The sequence below is a fragment of the Symphalangus syndactylus genome, chromosome 19, assembly GCF_028878055.3.
Source record: "Symphalangus syndactylus isolate Jambi chromosome 19, NHGRI_mSymSyn1-v2.1_pri, whole genome shotgun sequence".
Taxonomy (NCBI): domain Eukaryota; kingdom Metazoa; phylum Chordata; class Mammalia; order Primates; family Hylobatidae; genus Symphalangus; species Symphalangus syndactylus.
Window position 1 is genome coordinate 15,916,022 of NC_072434.2, and position 23,261 is coordinate 15,939,282.

General features: G+C 39.1%; 1 protein-coding gene and 1 long non-coding RNA gene across 2 annotated transcripts in view; one reads left to right on the top strand and one right to left on the bottom strand.

Annotated features, from left to right (window-relative positions):
* The window catches only part of C4BPA (complement component 4 binding protein alpha), a 43,473-nt gene that overhangs the window by 3,911 nt on the left and 16,301 nt on the right, over positions 1-23,261 (bottom strand). The window contains exons 5-9 of the mRNA XM_055234379.1: positions 17,386-17,471; positions 17,027-17,218; positions 14,490-14,672; positions 9,618-9,812; positions 6,469-6,657 (exon numbers count right to left, since the gene is read on the bottom strand). Of these exons, the coding sequence (XP_055090354.1) occupies positions 6,469-6,657; positions 9,618-9,812; positions 14,490-14,672; positions 17,027-17,218; positions 17,386-17,471 (845 nt within the window). The remainder of the gene's footprint in view (positions 1-6,468; positions 6,658-9,617; positions 9,813-14,489; positions 14,673-17,026; positions 17,219-17,385; positions 17,472-23,261) is intronic.
* The window catches only part of LOC134731952 (uncharacterized), a 39,741-nt gene continuing 33,711 nt past the window's right edge, over positions 17,232-23,261 (top strand). Inside the window, exon 1 of the long non-coding RNA XR_010114696.1 lies at positions 17,232-17,852. This is a non-coding gene — a long non-coding RNA (uncharacterized lncRNA). The remainder of the gene's footprint in view (positions 17,853-23,261) is intronic.

Sequence of the window (23,261 nt, forward strand, 5' to 3'; positions counted from 1 at the left end):
GTAAAGTGTATAAAGTAGCACATTGCAGAATATGTGTAGTTTGTAGGAGGCTTCATTCTGTCCTTCCATCCTTGCTGCCTGTAAGAGCACGTAGCCAAACCCAGACACTTGTGCTGCCCTCCTGTAAGCCTCAGGCTGAGCAACTATAGAAAGGATTGAGATATAGCCCTTAGATTTTCCTTCATCTTATTGACTAGTTCACTCAACTTTCCATTGTTTAGGAACTATTTTGGCATGAAGGTTGAATTCAGCCTTAGGTCATATCATACTCATAGTACACATAGTCACTTTCAGGCTAAATGTAGACATTTGCATCTGTGAGAAACTGTAAGGATGTTATATCATCCACAATCTCTGAGTCATTGCTCCCCAATCGATACTGTCCATCCATGCCCAAGAAGAAAATATTGCATTTTAAAACATTATAGAAAAGAGCTCATTGGATAAATGAATATGGTAACTTGAACACTGAAATAGTCAAGAGGACATGGTGCAGAGCACCTCTCTGAAAGGGAACACTGTCAGGTCCACAAACACTGCATGAGAAAGTTAAAAAAAAAAAAGCAGAGCAGCAGGAATGTTAGACAAAGTACTATACCAGCGGACTATGGCAGTTATAAGTACTATAATAAGATGCTCCTAGAAGCATGGAAAAGGTGATGGCCCACAATAAGTCAGACTGAAATGCTGGGATTGCCATGGCAGATGGTATAAGAAGGGATTAAATGACTCAGGGAAGTGAGCGTGCTGGAGTGGACATTTGTGTACACTGAAAAACGCACCAGGTAGTTATGCCACATGGGAAGTCCTAGAGGGAACAATATTTACCAAAGCTATAAGGAATTCCCTGAAAAGAGGAGAACCAGCATCAAATGCTGGAGCTGATGACAAAAAAGTTCATTAATGAAAAAGGTTCACTGATAGCCATAGCAGTCAGAGAGCTGCTCATATGCCTCAGAAGCTAAATAAATGCAACCATTATAATGAATTGCAAGGTCAGAGAGGCAGTCAGGGGTGCTGAGGGTTATGAAGATTAAACCATAGTATTCTTAGGGGTGAAAACAGATGAGCAGCCAACAACATTATACACTTTATTTGTACCATCAAAAGAAATTAAGGATAGATGATCAAAGGACCAACGGCATTTGGCCCAATAAAAAGTCACAATCCTTTGCCCAATATATAAACCTAGGACAGTTTTCCAGCCTGGTAATCATTAATTGAAGATGAAGCCAGTTGCCAGGAGTGAAGATGCTACAAAATCTTGGAAGGTTTGCACAGTAATGAATCTGCCAGTCCTCCAAGAGGACCTATGTTTATTTACGTAGGTAACTGTGCACTGATAAAAGAGGTACAATAATTCAAAAATTATTGCACACAGGGCTTGAGTTGACATTGATACCTGGAACAATTATAGCTCTCCTATTAGACCAGTTTGTGGTCATTTACATTATCCTTGAACGTATAGTCAGAATAGACAAAATTGGTAGTTGGCCCAGCCCCTATATTGGGTTCTTGACCTGCGGGGTAAGAGCCATCTTATGCAGGAAGACCAAGTGAAAGCAATTGATACTGTCCACCCATCTCACCCTCTCCCCAAAGCAAATAAAGCAAATTTAAAGAAAAAAACACCACCACAATATCTCCCAGGGGTGGGAGAGGAACATGAAAATTAGTGCCGTTCAAATAGCTAAAGACATGGGAGTGGTCATCCCTATGATATTTCCATTAAATTCTTATCTGTCTACTACAAAAATTAGAAGGATTCTGAAGAACTACAGTATACCACTGAAAAAAAGACACCACATTTTAGTTCCTATTGCAGCCATTGTACCAGATGTGGTATCCTTGCTAGGGCAGATTAATGTGGCTTCAAGTAAACGAGGTCACTGATTCAGCAGAGGCCCTTCTTTCCTTTCCTAGCAGAAACAGTTTGCATATACATGGAAGGTGTCAGGAGTGTACATTTGCAGGTTTTGGGCTATGATAACCCTCTTGCCCATGTCATAATAGAGTCTGAAAATATCTTGACCGTCTGGATATCCACAGAACATGACATTGATCCAATATATCAATGGCATCATGTTAATTCCCCCAGATAAGCAAGAGGTATTAGTATGATGATGCTCCAAAGTAAAAAATACAATAAAAAAATAGAGTCAGGTGTTTGCCACATCAATAAAATTTTCAGAGGTCCAAGGTTCAGGGAACACTAAGATATCCCATCCAAACTAAAGTCAAATTATTGCAAATTGCACATCCCACTCTAAAGAATGCAGTACAGCACCTAAATAGGACTTTTCAGATTCTAGAGGCAGCATAATTCATACTTGGGGTTATTGCTCCAACCCATAGGCTAGGGGGGACAAATGATTGCCAGGTTTGAGCGGGGCCCATGTTAGGAAAGTGCTCAACAGCAGGTCTAGTCTGCAGTGAAATTATCCTGTTGCTTGAGCCTTAGGACCCAGCAGAGCCTAGTGTATTTGAAGGTGGTTGCAGTAGGAAAAGATGCAAATGTCAACAGGACAATTACACCATATACCCTTGAGATCCTGAAGCAAGGCCATGCACTGCAGTAGAGGATTGTATGCTTTCTGAAATATAACTCTTGGCATGTTACCAGGTCCTGATAGAAAAAGCTCCCGACAGTGGGTCATCAAGTGATCGTGCAGCCAGAATCACCCATCATGAGCCAAGTCTGTCAGACCCATCAGGTTATAAGGTCAAGCAGGCAACCATTCATTATAAGCTGGAAGTAGAGCATCTGGGATTGAGCATGGGCAGGACAAGGTGGCACAGGCAAGCTGCACAAACAGAAAGCCCAATTCCTACCTGTGCCCAGCCACTGTGGCAGGAGTGCCTCTTCTTTAGCTCACAGTTGTGGCTATACCAGTTATCCAGTATAACCAACTGCCTGGATGGGGAAAATTCTGAGTATGGTTCACAGATAAATATTTTTGGTATTGTAAACCAAAAATAAAATTCTAAGGTCCCCCAACCATCTGAATGGACCCTTCCTCTCGACCAAGGCATTCCAGAGTTAACCTGAACATCTTGTTCAGGCCATGATGGAAGAGAGGGTTGGACATTCCCCATTATACCCCTCCAACATTAACATCAACACAGATCTTAAATCTAATAAGAAACATTTATGGCTCAGTGCGGTGGTTCATGCCTGTAACCCCAGCACTTCGGGAGGCTGAGGCGGGCGGATCACTTTAGGTCAGGAGTTTAAGCCCAGCCTGGCCAACATGGTGAAACCCTGTCTCTACTAAAAATACAAAAATTAGCTGAGCACAATGGCATGTGCCTGTAATCCCATGCTGATTACTCAGGAGGCTGAGGCATGAGAATCTCTTGAACCCAGGAGGTGGAGGTTGCCATGAGCCGAGATCGCACCACTGCACTCCAGCTTAGGCAACAAGGAGAAACTCTGTCTCAAAATAAAACAAAACAAAACATATCTCCACAACCCCTTATCATAAACCAGATATTCCTTTCTTCTGATAATAATTCAACCAATTGCCAATCAGAAAATCTACCTATGATCCGGAAGCCCAGCCCCACTCCTCCTTCCCCGACACCACTTTGAGTTCTCCCACCCTTCCAGATCAAACCAGTGTAAATCTTACATGTATTATGTCTCCCTAAAATGTATAAAAGCAAGCTGTACCCCAACCACCTTGGCCACATGTCATCAGGACCTCCTGAGGCTGTGTCACAGGTGTGTCCTTAACCTTAGCAACATAAATTTTCGAAATTGATTGAGACCTGTCTCAGATATTTTGGGTTCACAGTATGTGTTGTAGAGAAGTGAGAGATCACCTCCACCCCAATCCCCTTAGCTCTTATGTGGGCTCTTCGGCTGGATCTGGAAATCAAATTGACACTGGGTAGATTAACAAGGGGAAAGCACACAAATTTTATACATACATGGGGATCTTCCCAAGAGGGTAAAGTTTGAAAAAGTGGCCAAAGCAAGATATTTTATACTTTGTAAACAAAGAACAATAAATTTGAGAAGAAATGACAGGACAAAGAGGATTTGGCTAGGAGTAATAAATTTCTAGGAGAGTCACTAAGAGATGTATAGGGAGGGGCTGTAAAACTAGTGGAAGATAAAAGCTACTTTGGGAAGTTTAGTATTCAGGTCCACTGCAGCCCCTAATTCCCAGTCTTTGGTGATAAGGGCTATTTTCTTGCTCTAGTAGGGGGAGGGTACTGTTCCCAGAGCAATCTTTATGTCTTGTGCATGCAAAAAGAGACAGGACAGCTAGCCCTTTCTGAAACTTCAATTCCTCTAATGTTTTCCACTTGAAATATTCAACATACCAATTCAGCATATTTTGAAATGGCATGCCCTTCACTCCTTTGGTGTGTACAAGCTAAAATGAATGGAAGCTGCATTGCAGCCCAATCAAGGTCAGTCCTGAAAGACAACTTGTAAGGGGTAATCTTCCTGAAAGGAAGTGCTATAGATGGTGCACCCAAAGAAAGTGGCCTAAGGATAGGCTAAATTAGGACTCAGGGCATGGAATGAATGGCTTGTTTGGTCAAGGTCCTAATCCTGTAAGGAGAAAGATTGGCAGATTGGGCACAAAGAGATCTGGGGTAGGAGCAGATAAGTGGACATTTGAGAGTGGGCAGGAAGTGTGAAGATCTTTATTTTGTGTGTTAACACCAGAGCATCTCCAATAGAAAAGGTATTAAACAACCAAATAAAAAAAAAATAGTCTCAGCCAGATGAAGTAAGCCATTCTCTGTTATTGGCCTCATGGGTGCTGGCACAAGAGGAAGAGGCGCAGAGTGGTTGTGGTGGCATGCATGGAAGACAAGCATGGGCCCAACAGCATGGGCTCCCACTCACCAAGGCTCACTGTTGTCACTGAATCTCCAACCTGCCAACAACAATGCTAAGTCCCTAATATGATACCATCACTTGAGGCAACCAAAACGCCACTTCCTAGCAAGTTGACTACATTGGACCTCTTCTACCATGAAAGGAAGAGAAGTGTATTCTGATAGAACTAGACGAATATTGCAGGCATGGATTTGCCTTTCTTCCTTGCAGAACCTCAGTCAGCACGGTCATCTTAAGGGTTATAGAGTGTCTGAACAATTGGCATTGGCATAGGATCCACTACATCCAACTAGAAAACCCACTCACAGCAAAGAAGGTGTGTTGTTGGGACCATGCTCACGGAATCCACTACTCAAATCACATACTGCATCATCAGAACCTGCCAACCTGTGAAAACACTGAATGGCCAATTAAAGGCACAGTTGAAGTGCCAGCTGGGAGGCAATGCTTGACAGTGATGGGACACTATCTTCCAAAATGCTGTATTTATTTTGAATCATATTGACTTTTCTATGGCTCTGGGTCCCCAATAAAATAAATGCATGGGTCCAGGAACCAGGGGATGGAAGCATGAGTGGCCCCATTGGCTACCACTCTAAGTGACCTACTTGGGAAATTTGTGCTTCACATCTCTGAAGCTCTGGGACCTGCAGGTTTAAAAGACCTGGTTGGCAAAGTGGAACATTTCTACAAGTGGGAGATAGGAATTTTCCTATTGATGGATAAGCTGCAACTAATGCCTGGCCACTTTGGGCTCCTAATAGGGGTAATGAGCCCTCACCATCGCTAGATAGAGATATCAAACACAAAGGGAGGAGGGTGGAATGCGTTAACACTTGAGCCTTTTTTTTTTTTTCTTTTTGAGACAAAGTCTCACTCTGTCGCCCAGGCTGGAATGCAGTGGCGTGATCTCGGCTCACTGCAACCTCCGCCTCCCGAGTTCAAGTGATTCTCCTGCCTCAGCCTCCTGAGTAGCTGGGACTACAGGCCCACTGCCACCATGCCCAGCTAATTTTTTGTGTTTTTAACAGAGACCAGGTTTTGCCATATTGGCCAGGCTAGTCTTGAACTCCTGACCTCAGGTGATCTCCCCACCTCAGCCTCCCAAACTGCTGGGATTACAGGCGTGAGCCAGCATGCCTGGCCCACTTGAGCCTTTTGGAGAAGCAGAAGGAGGCATTCCACACTGGGTAATGGTCTGACTGGAGGGCTCAGAGGCAACAGAAGGCCGCTGTTTGAGGAAGAAGAAGGAAACAAGTTCAGAAAGGCAGGTTCAATAGATTTCGACAGTTCTTCTTCTGCAGATTGAGACATATGGACCAGAAATAAGGGAAGAAAGAGAATAATATGAAGAAACAAAATGCAGTACTTGAAAAGTCTAGCTTATCTATTACATGTTGTCTATTTTCACTGATTCAGAAAAGAAGAAACTGAGGAGGCCAAAAGAAAGGGAACACACAATGAGGAAGAAGGAGAAAGTTGGACCGATTCCAAGAATCATGCAAGGTATATGAATTTTTGTACCTAATTTTAAACCTTCTCTTAATAATCTCTATCACACTGATATGAAGAAACTCCCAGAATAAGATAATTCTATGAACTCTTACTGTCTCCACATGATGGTGTTCTGGGACTCCATGTGCCATCTGCTTGGCATATAGCTGAAAACCTACGGATCTCATGACATGAAAATGAAATCTCATCTCCATAGAAATAAACACAGTGATTGGCAGTACGACTTTTCCTGTGTTGAGTGATTTCACCATTATTTAGCTTTGGTTCAGGGCAACATAATGCTGAAAAATAAAATGTGAGGTGCATGGTTAGTAAAATCACCATGGGGAAGCTTCTATGGCTAACAACCTCATTTCCGCCTTTGGAAGATCTCACCACTGAAGAGAGATTGGGGAAACAGAAAAGGAGACTCAAGACACTCCGAGTCTGCTCTTTTCACCCTTATTTGCTAAAGTCCTCTAATCCAGTTACTTCCTTCCAACTAAGCATTTCATTAGGAGCCTCGAAAATGAAAAGTTGGATTAAACCTATATGAAGAGCCAGGTATGGTAGCTCATGCCTATAATCCCAGTGCTTTGGGAGTTCAAGATGGGAGGATTGCTTGAGCCCAGGAGTTTGAGACCAGCCTGGGCAACAGAGTGAGACCCTGGGCAACAGAGTGAGACTCTAAAAAACAAAAAATATTAAAAAAAAATTTAACCAATACAAAAATGTAAATTTTCAAAATTATTCCAGGGCAATGACAAACAACATCCATTTACTTATGACTTCATTATTAAACTTTCTATTAACTTATACTTCTCAAGTCACAAGGAAGAAGAAAGTTTTCAAAAGTTTATATCCACCTAACAGCTAAAGCATATGAAAAAAATTAAATTACTGCTTATTTCAAGGATTTTTCTTTTTTGATGCAAAATTTAAGAGAAATAACCATTTAAATGGCAAGATCTTGCTTTATCACTCAGGCACAATTATGGCTCACTACAGTCTCAAACTCCTGGACTCAAGCAATCCTCCCACGTCAGCCTGCTGAGTAGCTGGGACTGCAGGTGTGTGCCACCACACCCACTAAGCTTTTTATTTTTTGGTAGACAAGGGGTCTCACTATGTTACCCAGGCTGGTCTCAAACGCCTGGCCTCAAGTGGTCTCCCCACCTCGGCCTCCCAAAGTGCTGGGGTCTCAGATGTGAGCCACCACATCTGGCCAACTTCTTTAATTTTTTAATACAGTAAGAGCTGCTATAGGGACATAATTTTTTATTCATTAGTAGAACTACTTTAAGAAAAAACTTGCCAGGTGCAGTGGCTCATGCCTGTAATCCCAGCACTTTGGGAGGCCGAGGTGAGCGGATCATGAGGTCAGCAGATCGAGACCATCCTGGCTAACACGGTGAAACCCCATCTCTACTAAAAATACAAAAAATTAGCCGGGCGAGGTGGCGGGCGCCTGTAGTCCCAGCTATGCGGGAGGCTGAGGCAGGAGAATGGTGTGAACCCCGGGGGGCGGAGCCTGCAGTGAGCCGAGATCGCGCCACTGCACTCCAGCCTGGGTGAAAGAGCGAGACTCCTTCTCAAAAAAAAAAACTTGCTATTGCCTAATGTAAGAGAAAACATCAAAGCAGAATAAAATATTACATTCTCCATGTCAGTAACTCGACCAGTATTAAAATGGGGTCTTCTGGACATACTCAAACACTTCCAGTGCTCATGTGTTTAGGAATTATAATAAAAATATTCAGCAATCATATGGTTTGGATATTATAACAACAATAATATTTATGAAATGCTTTGCAGTGTAGAAAATACTTTTAAATATGTAAGTCATGAGTCTAAATTCACATTTGATCAGGTTTCATAACTTGGATAAATACTACTTCACTTCTGCTTTTAAAATGGTTAAAAATATTCTTTATTAAATAATTAAATCAATAAGACCATAGTGGGTCAAATAAATGTAACCAACTGGGTCCTGCTCTGTCTTCCAGGCTGGAATGCAGTGGCATGATCTCAGCTCATTGCAGCTTTGGCCTCTTAGCCTCAAGTTATCCTCCTACCTCAGCGTCCTGAGTAGCTGGGATTACAGGCGTGTGCCACCACATCCTGCTAATTTTTTAAATTATTTGTAGAGACAAGGGTCTTACTCTATCGCCCAGACTGGTCTCAAACTCGTGGGCTCAAGCAGTCCTTCCGCCTCAGCCTCCCAAAGTACTGGGATTATAGGTAGGAGCCACTGCACCTGGCCTAAATACAACTATAAAGGAAGTTTTTAAACATTTATAAGCAATACTTTTTGTTATTTAAGTAATGGCAGTAAGTTTTATTAAGTATATTTTTAATTCAGTCCTTTTATTAAAATCTTTTATTCTATTTCCCCAAAATGAGTCTGAATAACTGCAATTAAACTTTGTTAAGTCTGAATATGAAATAAATAATCTTCTGGCAGGTTGATCTAAACTACCACTTTTCATTATTTGTGCATTTCACACATTGTTCAAATTCTGATATGCAGCATAAAATTCCCTGTATTCTTGGCCTCAGCGTCTTCACCTCTAAAGTGGCAAGGTTCTGATAGATGGATAGAAGAAACCATTTTTTCCTCTCTTGTCTGTTCCACTGAGGCTCATAAAATAGTATCCACTTGTCGTTCAGTCCCTCACTCATTTCCACAAATAAAAGAGGTGCGTCTCCTACCACAGAAACTGGAGAAAGTCTCCTTTCTATCCTTCCGAAGTGAGAATACCGAGTCACGAGTCAGGATTTGTCTTCTAGAGGCAGATCAGGAAGCCCTGCCATCTCATATTTCAAGAGGCATGAGACACAAGTCACCTTGCAGCTGGTTACGTTCATGACTGTTTCACAAACTTGTCTTCTGCCAAACACCCCAAAGCCCATACTGGGGAGGTAAGAGCTATGAAGGAAGCCTGACTCTGACAATAGTTGAGCTGTATTCTCCATTCTAGTTTTACCAGTAAGAAAACTAATACATAATCTGCATAATGTTTGACTTCTGTGTCTACTTCTCATTTGATTCTGAACTGGGATAAGGAAAGGTTACAATTTCTCAGAGCCTCAAACTGTAACATGTTTATGGTCCCCTTCTGGCACTAACAGTTTACTAATCTGTTGAATTAACTTAATTCTAAATTTGTTGTGAGGGATAAAATTATATTCATTTAAGGTAGAGAATCCTAGCACATACTGGACATTTAATATACAAAAATATTAAAAAACAAAAACTCACCCTCACATCCTTGGTATGGGGTCCATCTCAAATTTTTCTGACAAATCACAGTCGTAGGTGCATCTGTAGTGGGTTTGTAGCCAGGATGACAGCGGTACCTTAACACAGTCCCAACAACATACACATCCTCTTTTGTCGGCCTAGGATATGTTTCCCAGGAAGCATGTGGAATGTCTGTTAAATTAGTACAACTATCTGCTCATGAAAGAAGAAGAACAAAAGGACACTATTACTAGAGTTGCCACAGCAGTCAATAAGTCTGTCCTATCAAAGGGGGTCATGTGTTCATTCAGCCTGGAACCAGCCTGCAAGGCCTGATGTATCAACCACACCAGAAAACACACATGGACATTCGCTCAAATGTGCATACCTCCAGAGAGGCTCTTTACTAAGGGCACTCCCAAGTGGTTTCCACGTGCTGTGCCAAGCATAATAATATTAATTCTCATTCCTCTTCTTTACACTTCAGAGATTTTAGTTTCTGAACTGAAGCATGGCAGGAAAACTCTCACAAACAAATCTAACTATGTTTCCTGATTGATTGGGGAAAATAAACAGGAGCCGTTCCCCTCATCCAGATAATACCAAGAATGGCTTGGCAAGAAAAAAACCAAGCTCCAAGCATTTTTTGAGCCTGGGCCTTGGGTCTTGTCCTGTTCTCTCTTTCCCAATGCTACTGATTCATATGATATGGAAATATAATGCAAACATCTACCACGTTGGCTGTTTATTACATTTTATCTTCAGACATTTGAAATGGAATATAAAAGTTCTTTTTTAACAGCATTATTCAGATTAAAGTCACAACAAATAAATTCACCCATTTAGAATGTGCAATTCAATGGTTTTTAGTATATACAGAGTTGTGCAACCATCACCATTAACTAATTTCAGAACATTTTTATCAACCCAAGAAGAAACCTCATATTCATTATAGTCACTCCCTATTTCCACCTCCCCCTAGGTCCTGACAACCACTAATCTGTTTTTTTTCTTTATGGATTTGCCTAATCTGAGCATTTTAAATAAATGGAATCACACAATACATGTACTTTTTGTGGCTGGCTTATTTCAGTTAGCATAATATTTTCAAGGTTCATCCATGTTGTAGCATACATTAGTACTTTTTATTTTTCATTTTTATTGCCAAATGATATAATCCATTTTATGGATAAACCACTTTTTGTTTATTCATTATTCAGTTGATGGGCATTTGGGTTGTTTGGCTATTATGAATAATGCTGCTATGAATCTTCATGTAAAATTTTAGTGTGTGGACATATGTTTTCATTTCTCTTGGGTATTTGTTTTCATTTCTCTTGGGTATCTACCCAGGAGGGTAATTAGAGTCATATGGTAACTCCATGGTTAAACTTCAGAGGGACTGCAAAAACTCTTTTCCAAAATGGTCACACCAGTTTACATTCCTATTAGCAGTGTATGAGAGTTCTAATTTTTCCACATCCTCACCAACATTTGTTATTATCTATCTTTTTTATTATAGCCATTCTGCTGGATGTGAAGTGGTATCTGATTGTTACTAGAAGGCTATCCTTACAAGAAATGCTAAAGGAAATTGTTCAGACTGAAAGCAATTGACACCAGATGGTAATTTGAATCCACACAGTAAAACAATGAGCATCAGCAGAGGTCATTATGTCAGTAATCTGAAACACAATATAATATATATTACTACTTCTTCCTTCTCTTAGCTGATTTAAACAGCAATTGCATAAAACAATATGTATATAATTGCATTATTAAGCCTATAACATACAGAAATGCAATATATTTGACAATAACATCACAAGAAAGGTAAGAGGGAACAAAGCTGTATTGTAGTACAGAAATGACACCAGATGGTAACTTGAATCTACAGGAAGAAATAAAGAGAGCCAGAAATGATGAATAAGAAGATTAACATAATAAACTCTATAAATATATACTTGCCCTCCTTCTCTCAGCTACTATAAAAGACATGAAACATGAAATTATATAAAACAATAATTATAAAAATATATTGTGCAGTTTGTAATATATGTAAGTGCAAAATACATTGTTGGATTCTTGGTTGAGGTTTTTATCTTTCTGCACTTTGAATGTGTCATCTAGCTGCTTTCTAGCCTCCATTCTTTCTGATTAGGAATCAGATGTTAATCTTACTGGGGTTACATTGTACATGATGTGTTGCTCTTGCTGCTTTCAAGATATTCTCTTCATTCTTGGTTTTCAAAATTTGGTTATAATGTCTCCAGGTCTAGATCTTTTTGCAATATCCTACTTGAGTTCAACAAGCTCCTTGGATATGTAGATTAATGTGTTGTTTTGTTTTTTTGTTTGGGTTTTTTTTTTTTGGTCAAATTTGTGATATTTTCAGCCATTTTTCCTTTGTATAGTTTTTTAGCTCCTTTCTCTTTCTCTCATCTTTCTGGGACTCTCATTATACGTATGTTGGTACACTTAATGGTGTCCCACATTTCTCTGATGCTGTTTATTTTTCTTCATTCTTTTCATCTCTGTGCTTCAGATTGCATAATCTCAATTTATCTTCAAATTCACTGATTCTTTTTCCAACTCAAATCTACTGTTGAGTTCCTGTTTTGAATTTTTCATTTTACTTATTGTGTTTTTCAACTCTAGAATTTCCATTTTCTTTTTAAAATAATTTCTATCTTTATCAGTATTTTCTATTTGATAAAACACTGTCATAATACATTTACTTAGTTCTTTAAATATTGTTTCCTTTAGTTCTTGGGACATATTTTTAATAGCTGCTTTGTAATTCTTTGAACTTTTCTGCTAAGTCCAGTCTCTGGGCTCCCTCAAAGACAGTTTCTATTGTTGGCTTTTTCCCTTTACATGGGTCACTCTTTCCTGTTTCTTTGCACGTCTGACAATTTTTTTTTGTTGAAAACAGAACATGTTAGATAATACATTGCAGCAACTTTGGATATTGATTCTCCCTTACCACCTTTAGAATCTGTTGTTGTTTCCTCATTTTCTTGTTTGTTTAGTGACATAATTGGACTAGTTCAGTTAAGTCTATTTCCTTCAAAGTGTGCAACATCTAACAGCATGCCTCAGAGAGCACAGACTTGGGCATGTACACAGTCTTTTTAACTGCCAGAGATAACTCTGGTTTTCTCTTTGTCTCTTTCTCATTGAGTCTTTGGGTGGTCTACCTCTGTTGGTATTACATACAACAATTGGCCTCCAGCAATTTTTATCTGATTGTTCTACTTTTTTCAGCAACTCCCTGGGGCATAATATGCTTCACAGTCTAATCCAATTAAAGTTCCTTGAAAGGGGCAGAGTGTTTACAGTCTTTGAAGCTTGCTCCAAATCTGCCCTGGAAGAATGTCTGTCCTATAGATCAGGAGCTGGGGGAAATTAGAAAACTCATTCTTACCCAGGCACTACACTAGAGTTCTTCTTACAGTGTAGGAGCTGTAAGAAGAGAAAAGGGGGAAGTAGGAACTGGCACTGCCACCCAGCTGTACCCACTACCAAGTACACATATTCCACAACCCAGAGCTGGGGAGAATAATAACTGCCAATATTCATAGCTGTCAACCTACCCATAATAGTTCTTCCATTCTAGGAAGCTGGGAAGATTGCAGATGCCACTTGGCTGCTGAGCCAACTGGAATAGTTCTTCTGCAACATAGAGCCATGAAGAAGGGGGGCTGACTTATTACCAGCTGCCCCACTTAGATCCCCCCCATATAATGGTAGTTGGGGGTGAAGGAACAGACACTGATGCATGTTTGCTGGCACCTATTCAATATTTGACTTCCACAGCATGGATCTTTGAAAAATACTGTCATATAATTTTCACTGGCTGCCAAATCCACCCCAAATAACTTTTTTACCCCAGGGAGCTGGGGAAGATGGGAATTGCCACTTGTGGGATGAGCCCACAGAAAACATCCTCCCACAAGGTAGAGCTGTTGCAGCCCCTAGTTCTAATGCAATGTCCTCCCACTGTTCCTATCAAGTCTCCATATTTTTGCTGAATAAATGCTTCTCAGTTTGTTGTAATCCCATTGATCACTCTCCAGAGACCTTGAATGGCTTTCTTTGCTGATTTTGACCAGCTTGGTGGATACCTCTTCAGGAGAGAGGTTTCCCCAAACTCCTCCACCACTGTTCCAGAAATCCCCAGAAGTTCTTGACATTTCGTGAGGGCAAAACTTAGAGCACAAGGCATCAGTGGCTTCTTTCTCTTACCAGTTGTATAACCTTGGGCAAATCTTTTAACATCTGTGAACAATTTCTCATCTGTAACATAAGGATAATCATAGTGCCCACAATTGTTGGGAGGATTTGTCAAGTTTATCCTTGTTATGCACCTAGTCTAGTGCCAAGTTATCATTATTACTATTGTCATTATTTTTAATAATCCACATGAGTTTATAACTTCAGAGTGTTGGAATCATAACCAGTTCACACAATACTTTTGTACAAGTTATAAAAGGCATTTTTCCTCAGGATAATTTATTATTTGTCTTTCAAAGTAATTATAATAGTATAATGATTTTGTCAGAATAAGACAATTTTCTATCAAATTCCAGAAAATTATTGAAATAAATATACAAATCCATAATCTCTACAATGTTAACACCTCCCTTTAAGGTTGGAATGTGCACAGTCTTGTGGTATGTGGCAGTTTTGTGTGATGATATATGACCTTGCAGAGTGCATTAAAATCATTCTTCTTTCCAACAAGAAAAAGATAAAGGAAATTATTGATCTACATGTAAATTTTTACTGTAATTCATAGTGGGCCTATGCATGCAAGTATACCCATATTAACAGTACTGGGTACCTTTAGATGCCAAACATTGAAATTCCATCATAGTCCATACTTACTGGGCTCACAAGCAGGAGGAGAAGGATTCCATTTGCTATCAGCATCACAATGAATTACACTGCTGCCTCTGAGAACAAAACCTATTTGGCAGTTAAACACAATACTGTCTTTGTAATTATAGATGGGTCCAAATCCAGAGACAATTTTTCCATGTGAAACATCTGGCTTGTGACAGGTGATTTCTAAAGAATCATGAGAAAAGACAAGTGGATTTTAAAAGATAGATGGTAATAAGGATATTACTGCCACTGCTAATCCAGTTATGAGTGCAACACAAATGCCTGATGAATGTGCATGTCAAGTAGATACAAGGGAAACATTTTAAATGTGAATACACATACACAAACGCATACATATATAATATATCTGTATATATTATATATATATATGTACTCCTTTTAGTACTAGTTTTTATTGGTGAAGAAATTGAAGAGGTTATCCACAATTACCTCATAGAAAGACCAATGTAATGGAAACTTATTTTACTGAGGCTTTTAAAAGCTGAAATTATTTATATTATGTTGATAATACTTCTAATATTATATATTTTATATATTCTATAATATAGTCTTATAGAATATATAACATTATACCAATAGTATTATATATTTATATTTGATATAATATATATTTATATATACATGTATGTGTGTGTGTATATATATAAAATATATAATTTCAGCTTTTAAAATGAGTTTTCATTACATTGTTCCTTCTTCAAGATGACTGTGGATAGCTCCTCCAACTTCCCTACCAATAAAAATCAGTCATACATAACCCATCAGAAACATATTTCCAAGGCCCCCAAAACTTTCAGTATAATGGCCCAATTTCCTAGATGATTTTGGTTATGGGTCAGTGGCCCATGGTAATTACATAGTGCAGTGGCAGCCCAGGGGATCAGAGACCTATGCCCTGGCAAGCAGAGAATAAGCTGCCCCCTATCTCACACCCCTCACCCACATCCTGGCAGTCATCCAATCCTGTAAATTCTGCTACTTTAATTCCTTTACAATCTCTTAACTTCTTTCCAACCCCACTGCCATGCCATAGCTGAAGCCACCTTCAGTTTTTGGCTGGAGGGTTGCACAGGTGCTGTCTTAGTCTGTTCTTGCTGCTATAACAAAATACTTTCACTAGTTTATAAATGATGGAAATTTATTTCTCACAGTTCTGGAGGCTGGGAAGCTCAAGATCTAGCCACCATCAGATTCAATGTCTGCTTGCTCTCTCCTTTCAAGATGGTGCCTTCTTGCTGCGTCCTCACATGCTGCGTCCTCACATGGGGGAAGGGATGAATGCTCTGTCCTCACAAGACAGAAGGGCAAAAGAGACTAGGGCTCTCCCTTCAACCTCTTTTATAAGGGCACTAATCCCATTCATGAGGGTGGATCCCTCATGATTAATCACTTCCCCAAAAGTTCTACCTGTTAAAATGATCACATTGGGTCTTAGGTTTTGTCATGAGTTTGGAGGTACACATTCAAGCCATAGCAGGTGACTGTCAGTTAAGTTTTGACCCTCTTCAGGTTGTTGTCCCACAGCCAGAGTTATCTTTCTAAAATGCAGCACATTTATTCCCCTCGTTAAAGCCTTTCAAAGTCTCCCCTCCATGATTGTTCTGAACACCTGAGACTGAAACACAAGGCCCTTCATAACTTGGCCCCTGCCCACTTTTCCGCCCTCAGCTATTGCCACTTTCACTTGTTGCAGATCTAACTCAAGGCATTTTGCACTGTTGGCAGTATCCTGCTCTTTTGTGCCCCTCGTCTGATTGTGTCCTGTGGTGGGTTAGTAAGCAATACTGTGTAAACTTAGTAGTAAAGTAAGATTTCTTAGACTAGCACACTAACTAACATCTCTTTTGACTCAATCATCACTTGCTTTGTCCTGTTGCCCTTCTGGCACTTAGTAGATTTTGCTTGCCCTACAGGCATATGTGTTTCATCTTATAGGTGCAAATTATATTTTCATTTCCGCTTCTTGAACAGACCGAGACTACATTCCCCAGTCCTCTGAGGCTACTTTCTAGTTTGAGACAAAAGGCTGTAATGGAAAGTGATATGTGGTTGCTTCCAGGCCAAAGCTCTTAGCCAGGACACAATTGGCTTTCTCTCTTCGTCTGCTGAAGAGACTGTGAAGGCACATTTTGAAAAGGAGGTGCCATAAGATCAAAACAACCTGGCTTGCTGAGCTAATTGCTAAGATAACACAGACTACAGCTGCCCTGGAGAGTCTCCTGGACATGGAACAAACTCAGTGTGAATGAGAATAAACTTTTACTTCACCAAACCAGTGAGATGTTGTTGCTGTTTGTTCCCATATACTGTTAGCTCCCAGTTCACCACTCCCATTTTTATGGCTTTTATATTCTAAAACAACATGCAATAAGTATCAGGTGGCCAAATAAATGCATCAGAGCAATAATTAGTTTATCTTTGAATTTTCCATTTGCCCCCCAATAAATTTACCTTTCTTTCTCTTTTAAACAAAAGAGAGCAAACATTTTGATGCAGAATTCATCATTATGACTTACTTTCACAGGTAGGAGGGCTTGGTCTCCAAACACCTATTGTTTCATTCTCCACAGCGCAGGAAATGGAGGCATGGCCCAAGAGTGAGAAGCGGGGGTCACAGCTGTAGGTGACAGAAAAACCGTATGCATAGAAATTTTCTTCACCGCTGTGCCTTCCATTCCTGATGTCTGGAGGGGGCTCACACTTGACAACTGAGGTAAGTGAGTGAAGAGAAAGAAATACTCAGGGAAGGCATCGTGATAAATCTGAAATTCATGCAAATTCTAATGGAAGGTACACATACCTGTAAAGATGCACAGGGACTTTATTACCTAACAGAGTTTAAATTGATAGTCAAGTCAGAAGAGTCTTTACTTACTTTCACATTGTGGGAGAGGATGACTCCAGCCAACTCCTCTATCTTGGACTTCACAATGACTAGTGGTTGAGCCAATTAAGAAAAATCTGAATAAGATAGATCAAAGATTTTAATGGAATTCTTCCTACCCTAAATTAAATTAAAGATGTCTGTGTAAATAGAATTGTTACTCCATATCAAAATAAGGAAATCATATTTTCTTGGATATCATTTCCCATTGAGCACTCCATTCAGTAAAATTTCATTACTGCAGTGAGATGCGTGTGTTTGTTCCTTTGGACCCTCATTCCTTAATCTGTTACTGAGCATATACTAGGGATCAGGAATGCAGATCATCTAGAGCTCAAGCACAACAACAAAAGGCTGGCTTCAGTGTGTTCTATGGTTGTCTTTGGATGAGAGTACCAGCTAGATTACTGAGTCCACACTCTCCCCATCTTTGGCTTGAAGCTTCCTCTGACTTCCAGGTGGGTGTCTTATTCCCATACATCATTAGCTTTCAGTTCACCACTTCCATTTTTATGGCTCTTGACATGTCCTACTCTTTCCTCAGTTTGTCTTCCTGTCCTCTATCTTATGCTAACAGAAAAAAAAAAAACAAAAGATATGAATGATTACAAATTGTAGCATCATCAAGGATATTGATAACCATCAATGATATCAAATTGTAGCATCATCAAGAAATAAACCTACAATGTGATAGAACACTAAAGTAAATGTCACCTTCAGCAATCTAAGAGCCTGTGGAATTTATTGAATAATAACTTCAAGAAAATATATCTTAACTAAAACTACAATTAAGTATTTCTTTACTTTAAAATTTATTTAAAATGTAGTTTTTCCAACCTAGCCCAGAGACTAAGTGCAAAATATTGTTTCTGGTTGTTTCAATGGGAACACCTTAGTGTTCCAACAGCATCTTAGTTCTGATTCTTTTCACTTTCCCTTATGGAAGCCATACACAATAAGGAAAACAGAGGATAAAAATGAGAAAATCAACAAAAATGAAACAAACAGAAAAGATAAGAGACAACTAATAGATATAGGTGTCAAGCAAAAGAGAATCAACATATGCTTAATTGGATAACCTAAAGAAGGAATCCAAGTAGAACAAAATAGCTTTTTAAAAATTTATTTTAGGCCAGGTGTGGTGGCCTACACCTGTAATACCAGTACTTTGGGAGGCTGAGGCAGGTGGATTCTTTGAGACCAGGAGTTCAAGACCAGCCTGGCCAATATGACAAAACCCCATCTCTATTAAAAATACAAAAATTAGCCAGGGATGGTGGTGCGCACCTGTAGTCCCAGCCACTTGAGAGCCTGAGGTGGGAGGATTGCTTGAGCCCAGGAAGTTGAGGCTTCAGTGAGCCATGATCGTGCCACTGCACTCCAGCCTGGGCAATGGGAGTGAGACCTTGACTCAAAAAATATATATATTTCAAGTAAATGTTACTAAAATAAAATAATACTTCAATCTACATATTAAAATTGCACATCACATAGTAGCAAAAAATTAAACCAAGTGATTTCTACCAAAACAACTAAGAGTAAAAGTATTAGGTTTCAAAGATAAAGAATAATATCTTTAGACAGTCAAACAAAGATCAAGCCATATGAGAAGAAATTTCAGATCAGTAGTATTCACTAGCAAAAGATAGTGCAGCAGTACCTATAAGACATCCAAGAAAAGAAAGGATGAGCCAAAGACTATATCAAGCCCCATTATCTTCTAGGTATCAATGCCTCAGATATATTATCTGAACCTGCAAAAACTCAAAGAATAATTTTCACTTGGGACTTTTTCTTGGAAACCACCATAGGACAAACTACAGCCAACCAAGAGATGACAATGGCAACTTTAACCAAAACAAACAAAAATGGTAGCAAATGTTGTACATGCAGATCTAAGACAAAACAAATGTGATTTTAAGTGTGACTGAAGGAAAAATAAATGTTATATGCTCAGACAGCACTGAAATAGTATAACTAAGAAAAAATAGAGATAGGGAAGAGAGGGTAAAATAAATTCCCTTATTGCCTGATCATTTGCAAAATTGAGAGTGAAAGCAACCATAGACACATATGAATATTTCACATTAATGTTAAATACAAAATAAACACTAAGATAATACAAATTATACAAATTTACTGGTAGGGAAGATAGAAGGGGTGAAGGAGGGGGAAGAATACAAGATCAGTTTATTGTTGTTTATAACAAGGATATAACAAGGAACCAACTTAAACTGTCTAAAGATAAAGAGGAATAATGATATTATATAAATTTAAATGTACATAGGTCACCACTAGAACCAAATTTTGAACCTTCCTGAATACCACTATATATGTTTAATAGAAAATAAATATACACATACATATATATTACAAACTATCAAATAATATGACAAAACCAAGTCTATAAGTATCACTCACATCAATAAATGTAAACTCCTAATGAAAGAAAAACAGCTTTAATTGGAGCAAAATTCTGCTCTGTTATATACAGGAGACAAACCTAAAAGTGTTTCAGACAGATTAAAAATAAAAGACAGGATAAAATTATACCCAGCAAATCCAAATCAAAAGAAAAGCAAAGATAATAATTTTAATACCCCCTAAGTTGGACATCAGAACCAAGATTATTAAATTACACAAAATGGGTACTTTATATGTTAAAGATTTTGATTTTCAGTGAAGAGCTATGAATCTTTATGTAGCAAAATATGTATGTAGCAGCAATTTTAATGAAACAGAAGTACATGAGACATAAGAAAAATGATCAAAATATGCTAATTGTCATTAAATTATAATAGTTAAAGTAATTATAAAATTATTAATTTACTTTAACTCCTATCTTCATGCTTAAGGTATATAAAGACAAGCATAATTAAAGATTCAAAACAACTTATCAAGAAAGTAGATCTGACTGGGCACAGTGGCTCATGCCTGTAATCCCAGGAGTTTGGAAGGCCGGGGCAAGAGAATCCATTGAGCCCAGGTGTTCTAGACCAGCCTGAGCAACATAGCAAGACCTCATCTCTACAAAAGTTAGAACTTTAGCCAGGCATCGTGGCACATGCCTGTAGGCCCAGCTACTCAGAAGGCTGAGGCAAGAGGATTGCTTGAGCCAGGGCAGTCCAGGCTACAGTAAGCCAAGACTGCACCACTGCACTCCAGCCTGTGTGATAGAGGGAGAACTTGTCTCAAAAAAAGAAAGTAAATCTGATGTGTATACAGCAAACTTTATATACTACTAATAAAAAAATCCTTCATTTCTGTGCCTGTTTAAATATTAATGAAAATTGATTATATATTATGATGCGCCCTAAAACCTCTGTAAATTTTAAAACATAAAAGTAAGTAACATTGTTCAATTCCCACCTATGAGTGAGAACATGTGGTGTTTGGTTTTTTGACCTTGCGATAGTTTACTGAGAATGATGATTTCCAGTTTCATCCATGTCCCTACAAAGGACATGAACTCATCATTTTTTATGGCTGCATAGTATTCCATGGTGTATATGTGCCACATTTTCTTAATCCAGTCTATCGTTGTTGGACATTTGGGTTGGTTCCAAGTCTTTGCTATTGTGAATAGTGCCGCAATAAACATACGTGTGCGTGTGTCTTTATAGCAGCATGATTTATAGTCCTTTGGGTGTATACCCAGTAAGGGGATGGCTGGGTCAAATGGTATTTCTAGTTCTAGATCCCTGAGGAATTGCCACACTGACTTCCACAATGGTTGAACTAGTTTACAGTCCCACCAACAGTGTAAAAGTGTTCCTATTTCTCCACATCCTCTCCAGCACCTGTTGTTTCCTGACTTTTTAATGATGGCCATTCTAACTGGTGTGAGATGGTATCTCATTGTGGTTTTGATTTGCATTTCTCTGATGGCCAGTGATGATGAGCATTTTTGCATGTGTTTTTTGGCTGCATAAATGTTGTGGGGTGGGAGGAGGGGGGAGGGGGGAGGGGGGAGGGATAGCATTAGGAGATACACCTAATGCTAAATGACGAGTTAATGGGTGCAGCACACCAACGTGGCACACGGATACATGTGTAACAAACCTGCACATTGTGTACCCTAAAACTTAAAGTACAATAATAAAAAAAGAAATAACTTTAAGATGCAAAGGAGGCAATAATCATTAAGTTTAAGTGTAATAAAGAAGTTCTGAATAAAATTGGACACACACACAAAAAAATAAGTAACATTCTTGGTTAATCTAGAAGTCTTTTTATTTCTTTTATTTTCTTTTTTTTAAATTTTTTTACTCTTTAGAGATGGGCCTCGCTATGTTGCTCAGGCTGGTCTTGAACTCCTGGGATCAGGTGATCTTCCCACCTCAGCCTTTGAAAGTGTTGGAATTACAGGCGTGAGCCACTGCACTGGGCCCAGTCAGTTTGGAAGTCTTCAGTGGAAGAATGCTTCTACCATGGGACGCAGCAAGAGTTCCAAAAATTAGAGTTGCCAGATTTAGCAAATAAAAATACAGGGTGCCTAGTTAAATATTAATTTCATGTAAACAATGAACACTTTTTTTAGTTTAAGTGTGATTCAAATGTTGCATGGAACATACACTAAAATTATTTGTTGTTTACCCGAAAATCAAATTTAACTGGGCATCCTATATTTTACCTGAAAACCCTAAATTAAGCTTGGAGGTTGAGACCTGTCAACTCTGGACCCTCATGCAAGTGAAGGAAAGGCAAAGAAGGAGTCCACTCTGATGGTTGGTGCGACCAATCCTGATAATGAAGGGAAAAATTAGATTGCTTCTGCACAGTGATAGTAAAGATGAGTATGTCTGGAATGCAGGAGATTCCCTAGGCCACCCCCTTATACTCCAATGCCCTATAATTAAAATCAACAAAAAACTATCATAACCCAAATCAGGCAGGACTGCTGATGGCCCAGACCATTCAAAAATAAAGGTTTAGGTGACCCCATTGGGCAAGGAACCAACGGCAGATGAAGTGCTTGCTGAGGGCAAAGAGAATATGGAATGAGTAACAGAAACTTGTCGTTATAAATACCTGCTACAACCACATGACCAGTTGCATAAACAAGGACCATAAAAGTTGTGAATATTTCTTTCTTATTTTAATATAAATAGATATTACATTAATTGTGTTTCTTTTTATGCCTTTCCTTCCCCTACTATATAAGATGTGTTCATAGTGGCTTACCTTACATCTCAATATTTAAGTTATAGAATATCAAAGGGGAGATATGACTCAGCTCAAAGGGAATTCTCTTTTAGGAAGAGAATTTCCATGTTTTGGGGTGTATGAGGGATAGTTGCATTATGTAAAATGTGAGTATTATTTTGCTATTGACTTTATTTGGAAATTAAGCTAAATATGGTTAAAACTAGTGTATACAAATATCAAATTTGACAAGGGGTGAGCTGTGGTAGATTTATGTTGTGTCAACTTAGCTAAGCTGTAATTATGTTTCCCAGAATTATCTTCCATACATAATGCCAAGTTAGTATGGCCCATAAAAGATGGTAGATGTGAATTAGTAGAGCCATATTCCATATGCCAGAAAGGTCAGGGCAGAGCACAGGATGTGACTGCAGTTCACAAGCACTGTTGTTTCTCTGTTCCATCACTTTGTTAGCAGAGGGCTCAACCAGGCCACAGCAGAGCCAGCTCCTGCAGGATTTCCTCCTTCATGTACCCTGGCTTCTGATCCAAGTACATTAGCACTGTGACAGACAACTTCTACAGGACATACCCATTTTTGAAGTTGAAGGCTAAGGGGCAGTGAAAGAACAAGATGAATTCCAGTTTACAATGGTGGGCTTTACTCACTCATCTTTGCATGTTCCAGTTTGTCCTTGAAGCACTCAGTTCATGTCTATCTT